Genomic DNA, 6,235 nt, shown 5'->3' on the forward strand with positions numbered 1-6,235 from the left:
ACGCCGTCCTGGCCGCGCCGCTGCTCTCGCTCGCTGGTGCCGTGGACGCGCAGTATACTCAGAAGGATGGTGTCCGGTTTGGGTTGTGTGTGGGTTTGGGGAATAAAAATGAGGACGGACGTCTGTGTGCGTCCGCGCGACATCCGTGTATCCGCGGGACGATCCAAACGGACCGTTTAGGTCATAGCGTTGGAGTTGCCCTAACTTGCAACTATATGCGCAGATGATTGTAGAATCAAACCGCGTAGGATTTCACGAGCATGAACTTAGTTCAGCTCAGAACTAATAAATCCTTGCAAATATAGGTTGGAAAATATTAGTGTACAATATTAGCTAAAATCACGCTGGTCTGACCACTTTCTGCCACGTGGTAGCCTCGCGACAGATTGACAATGAGGCAGAAGTGCAGAACACAGTACACAGATTACACGAAACCAGACGGGAGAGCGGCGCGGTCAAAGCTTATCGCGCCAGCTCGCGTTGACCACACGACGAGCAGAGAGCAGTAGCGCGGGCGCCGACGGGCACGCGCCGCCGCAGGCTCACTTGGCCTCGTCCTTGCGGCGGCCGAAGTCGTGCACGGAGAGGTGGAGCTCGGCGGCGGCGACGAGGAAGTGCACGGCCTGCGGCGGCCGGAGCAGCGCCACCACGGCGCGCAGCGTGTCCATCCTGAGCCCGTCCGCCATCTCCAGCACCCGCCTCATCCCCTCCGCCTTCGCACCCATCTCCCGCTCCATGCCCTCCTCCGCCGCGCCGCCGCCTGCGGAGAGCTCCACCATCTTCACCGTGGCCAGCGACTCCTGTGTTTGCACATTGCTCGTAGCTGAGCAGAGCTCCAGGGCCAACGAATAGTTAATTGATCAGTTGGTTACCTGCGCGCTGGCGGCGGCCTCATCGATCTCGCGTTCGCTCCGGATGGTGCGGCGCTGGAGCTGGTCCGCGGCCTGGAGCTGGTCGGCGGAGAGGCCGCCGAGGTCGCCGTCGTGGAGGTCACCGCCGTCGAGGAAGGCCGGGAGCTGGGCCTCGAGCTGCGCGCCGGACTTGGAGTAGAGCAGCTGGAGCGCGGCGGTGGGGCGCCAGCCGCCGCACCACAGGTAGAGGGTCTCGGTGGCGGAGATCCAGGAGGGCGCGAACATGGGGAGCACGTCGTCGGAGGCGGCCGCGGACTTGGCGCGGTAGTAGTGCTCGTAGTGGCCGAGGACCCGGTCGACCAGGCGCCGGAGGCCGGCGTCGTCTTCGTGGCCGGCGGACGCCGCCGCCGCGGCACGGAGCGCGTCCAGGTCGCGGGACTGCTGCAAGATCCAGCACTCGAAGAACTTGGCGAAGGTCTCGGCGCCGTCGGGCGGGGTCAGGGTGCCGTTGGCGTGAGCGGCGTGCTGTGGTCGCGAGGTGGCGGTCATGGCGATCCAAGTGGCTGCCTCTCTCGGACGCTGGGTGTACAGGCGGTGTAGCGAGGTAGGTGAAGGCTGGAGTGAAGGAGAGGGGCGGTCGATTTTAAAAGTGGCAGGACGGAGGATACGCCAAGGTGGCTTTCTACATTTGGAGAGGTAGACGTCACAAAAATTAACACTTTACTAAGAGTGTAGCTAAGAAAATTCGACAGAGTGACTCACACTTTTACCCTTTCGCATAAATAACACACTTTGTTAGTCGGTAGCCTGGTAGCCAACCTCACAAGTCACTGAGCTAATCGTCGTGTGTCATTTTTTCAAAGCCAAAAGTGTGCGTGTGCCATTTTGTCAATTTTCGGACCTATCCTGTACAGGGGTACAAAGTCTGTGAGCTTTTATTTAAGATACATAGCCTATGAGAAAAAAACAACTTTACAACAAAACGTAAATTTTGCCTCGTAATATTTGATTCCAAGGATTTTCATAAATTTTATGTAGCATTCAAATCCTTCAAAATTATTCTATGATGGATGTTTGATTCATAGATTGTAATCAATAGAAAAAGCGAATCATTTGCACTAAATTTTCGTAGAAAATATAACATCCACTCAATGCATTTTTAAGAATCCTTTGTTTCTCTATAACAGAAACAAACAAATTCCGATCAATCCAAAATCATGTAGTGTTGGAATGGACATGATATCACAACCATCCATTTTTTTCCTACTCATGCATCTTCGGAATCCCGCGAATCGAAGAGGCGCTAGTGGTTGAAGTCGATATCGTCCATGTATCTTGTTTCTTAAGGTGATCTCGCAGGTTTAATGTAAGCATGGTCATTCACACTTTTGGGCGGGCTTATTGAAGATCTACCAATTCTTTTTATGGCTTGGAACTTCATCAAGGATGGGCCCTAGGTCAGGTTCTAGGAGGGCACTTGATATTTGATTGGAGTTGTTCAAATCGTAAGGAACAAACATGCCACATTCACCAATATTCTAGGTGTCTCTCCTGCAAATGTTACCTTCAGAAGTGATCTAATCGGTCCTCGATTTGTAGTGTGAAAACCCTTAATTTGTTGGATCGACTAGAATATGTTAATGGTGTAGATGAGTTTAGATGGAATCCAGAATGGAAAATCCTCTATAAATTCTCACTACGTTGATCTACTTCATACTAACACTACCATGAATAGTTACGAATTCTAGAAGATGAAAGCCATGTCAAGATTAAGATCTAATTTCTGGTCATAGGAAATCTCTCTTTGGTAACTTTGTGGTGGTGTACTCTTGAAAAGGCTAAACGTAATTGCCGAGGAAGCACGCAATTGTGTCTTCTGCCACCATGATGGCCCAGTAAACATCTATTTTCTATTGGACATTTGCTCGAGATGTGTGATCTATTTCTCATGCATGTAGCTTCTAATATGTATCCACCTCATATTGTCTAAATTATGTTCCGAGAATTCATGAGAAACTTATTAATGGCCTACAAGAAACACAAATGTGAAGACCAAAATAAATTTGTAATGCCTACTTAGGGCTGCATTTTTTCCCACGCAGCCGAAAATACAGCATGTTTTAAAGGAAATTTTACAAGTTCGTAGAAATAATCTTCACGCATGTGAAATAATCTTCACCCGGGAGCCGCCGAATTGAATTTCTAGAGGATTTAGTTATATAAAACTCAGGTTCATGGAATCTGTGGAAGTAACATAATGTAGTCCTAGCATCTTGCATGCCTCGATCAGGCTGAGCCTCCATGTTTGCAAGTGGACCTCTGCCAACGGAACAGCTGTGGATTCCTTGTTCAAAGCGTACTATCCTTCATCCACCAATGGCATGCACCTTTGTTGGAAAGAAAAATGAAATGTTATGGTGGGCAGTGTGCCACGCGACGGGTGATGAGTCGATTATCTTTAGCCGCGGCGCATGCAGTTGGCTGCCTGGGTCTGACTCTGACCTGGTGCATCGCCCCTAGCTCGGAGGCTGGGACGTACTATGTCGGCTCGTCGAGTTCCGCCATCACGTCTCTGGACGGACGCACGCAGGCGCGGAGCAAGTTGACGCCGTTTTTTTTTTTTTTTGAACATAAGTTGACGCCGCTTGGTTCCTTCCTTGGGAGCGAAGGCAAAAGAAGAGCTACATCACTACATGCATCGGCCCGAGTCCGGGCTAGCTGCGGCGCACACTGGTTGCACGGGCCCGGCTCGGGCGGTTTCCGGTGGGAGACGCCGTGGCACATGGTTTTCTCTTCTCTACGTACTCTCAGAGTTGGAAGTGGTAGAGCACGAATAATACCATACATGTATCATTGCCACTTCTGTTCCTATTAGTATAACTGCTGATTACATATACACAAGACAAGCTTAACGAGTCATCAACTCAGCTCGTTTGGCCCGTTTATAAGAGCATCTCCACTCGTCTTCCCGAGAAGCCCTCCACGAGTCGTTTTTTACATCCGGACGGCGAAAAACGGCCCAGTCGCGCCCCCAGGTTCTCGTTTTCATCCGGATTTGGGTCTAAATTCATCCGGCGATCCCACGCCATCCCGGCCCCCCGGGGAGCGCTCGGGGACTCCGGATGGAGCAAAACCAATCGCCCACGCCCACGTGTCTCCTCTTTCGTCCGAACTCCCCGGGCCATCCTCTTTTTCCCCGAGAAACGCCGCTTGGGGAGCAAACGACTGGAAATATACTGCCCCCCAGGCCAAATTTTCGTCCAATCCGAACGAAAATTTCGCCGGATTTGGGCGTGGAGAGCGTCAACGAGTAGGGATGCTCTAATAACGATCTAAAATGTTGCTCAGATTGGCATAAGAAATTTCTGAGTTTTCCGTCCTGTCCTAATCAGGGAGGGTTTACGTATCCATCGATCAATAGTTTACATCATTAATATTTTAATACAAAGCAAAGGAGGGGAGATTTGTGGCTCCATCTACAATCAGTCTCAAAGACTCGTCAGATTAGTCTTGAACTCGGTCTGTGAGAGGAAGTGCTCGTAGCGGCATAGTGTGCGTACGTATATACAAATGATTGTATGAGCGTATTTATGAACGTTTAGAGCATCTCCAATCGCGTCCCCCAAACCGCCCGCATTAAGCGTTTGGGGGACGTGTTTTGTTCGTGCCGCGTTTGGGGGACGTCGCTCCCCAGCCGCGTCCCCCAAACGCCGCCCCAAATAAATATTGGTGCACGAAAACAAGGTTTTCATTCAGATTTGATTATATATTACAAAGTTTGAATAAAAACGGTTTAATTTCATCTAAACCTAGACTACTGACCGCCCGACGGTGCGTTCGACGGCCCCGCCCCGTCATCGCCTCCCCGCCGCCGCAGCTCCTCCTGCGCGCGCCTCCTCTCCTTGCGTTAGGCGGTGGGTAGACGCCGCCGCTCCAGCCGCGCGTCCTCGTCCGCCCTCCCCTGCTGCGCCGCCTGGAGGGAGAGCTCGATGGTGCGACGAATCTGCGCCTCTTCGCGGGCACGGGCGTCGTCCTGGAGCTTTTTCTCCGACTCGAAGGACTCGACGAGCGCGCGTTGCTGATCGACCGTCTCGTCCGGGTGCGGCCCGTCGTCGTCGGACCACTCGAACTCGTCGTCGTCGTCGTCCACCACCTCGGCCTCCTCCTCCTCCTCCATCATCGCCGCCGCCAACGCGTCCGCCCGCCTCCCCCAGATCGCCGCCTCCCGCTGCTGACGCTCCTCCGCCGCCAGCTGCTGCTGGCGCTCGACCGACTCCCGCCGCCGGCGCTCGATCACCTCCCGGCGTTCACGGTACAGCGCATTCCGCTCACCGCGATGGCGCCGGCGCTCGTCAGCCCACCGCTGCTCCATCTCCTCCGTCCGGCGCCGTCGCACCTCTTTTGCCGTCGAGGAGTCGAACACCGCAATGGTGTCCGCCATCGCCTCCAGAGGTGGTCGACCGGGTGGTCTCGCCGACAAGTTTGGGGTGACATGGCAGCCAGTGAAAACCGCGCCTCGCCTTCGGCTATGGCGGACGATGGCGGCATCTTTTGGCGTCGTTACCTTATCGAAGGCATCATCTTCGCTTGTCTTGTTATTATTTTGGGAGCGGATCCTACAGGTTGTCGGTGGGTGGCGTGGGGGCTACTGGCTCAGTTTCAATAAAGGAGGCGGTCCTAGGGTCCCTCTCAAGCCAATACGAAATTATGCTTGACGCATGTATTTATTGATCCATGAAAGCTCCGCAGCTAATGACTAAGTCATGGAGATATAATCACATGTGAACGAGTCAAATAGCCTTGTCGGTAACGAGATCGAACTAGGTATTGTGATACCGATGATCATGTCTCGGACAAGTGCGGTATTGAATGAACAAAGGAGTAAGACTATATGCATAGGTTCAACCGACGATCATATCTTCGTGGAATTCATAGTGATCGCAATGGTTCTCTAGACCTCCCTAGTGATCATATGATCGGTGACCTAGTCGCCGTTTCATAGCTATGTTATTCACGAACCGTAGGATAACACACTTACGGGTTCAACAAAGCTACAAATGTTTTTGGATTCATCAGAGTTGAGAGATATATCCGGAATAGGGTTCCCGTGAAATCCCAAAGAGGTTCGAAACAGTTCGGGAGGTGTCTCGAACTAATAGGCAATTAAGGATATGTTTAATATTTGATTAGATGAATCATTATATTAAAATATATTTAATTATATAAATATATTATTTTAATTTTAATTAAAATGGCATCCCTATTTTGTTAGACTCCCCGGAAGCAGCCAAATAAAATAAAAAGAAGAGGGGAAAAAGAAAAAAAAGGTGAGGGGCCAGCCCGGCCAAGTGGGCCGGCCCACCAAAAGCGGCCACGAGACAATG

The 6,235-nt window shown here is 51.7% G+C and overlaps 1 protein-coding gene across 1 annotated transcript; it reads right to left on the reverse strand.

Annotated features, from left to right (window-relative positions):
* Positions 1 to 542: 542 nt before the first annotated feature.
* Positions 543 to 1,470, reverse strand: LOC124664315 (protein DOG1-like 2). The gene is made up of 2 exons (XM_047201865.1): positions 873 to 1,470; positions 543 to 800 (listed from the first exon to the last, which is right to left on the reverse strand). Exons 1-2 carry the CDS (start codon positions 1,398 to 1,400, stop codon positions 543 to 545), a joined length of 786 nt encoding a protein of 261 aa, XP_047057821.1. The 5' UTR covers positions 1,401 to 1,470.
* Positions 1,471 to 6,235: the final 4,765 nt, after the last annotated feature.

The sequence above is a fragment of the Lolium rigidum genome, chromosome 1, assembly GCF_022539505.1.
Source record: "Lolium rigidum isolate FL_2022 chromosome 1, APGP_CSIRO_Lrig_0.1, whole genome shotgun sequence".
NCBI classification, from domain to species: domain Eukaryota; kingdom Viridiplantae; phylum Streptophyta; class Magnoliopsida; order Poales; family Poaceae; genus Lolium; species Lolium rigidum.

Excerpts from the sequence above, each read along its gene's own strand:
- LOC124664315 (XM_047201865.1), bottom strand. The coding sequence starts at position 1,400 with ATGACCGCCACCTCGCGACCACAGCACGCCGCTCACGCCAACGGCACC. Across the intron at positions 801-872 it reads AGGCCGCCGCCAGCGCGCAG|GAGTCGCTGGCCACGGTGAA; the intron begins GTAACCAACTGA and ends GTGCAAACACAG.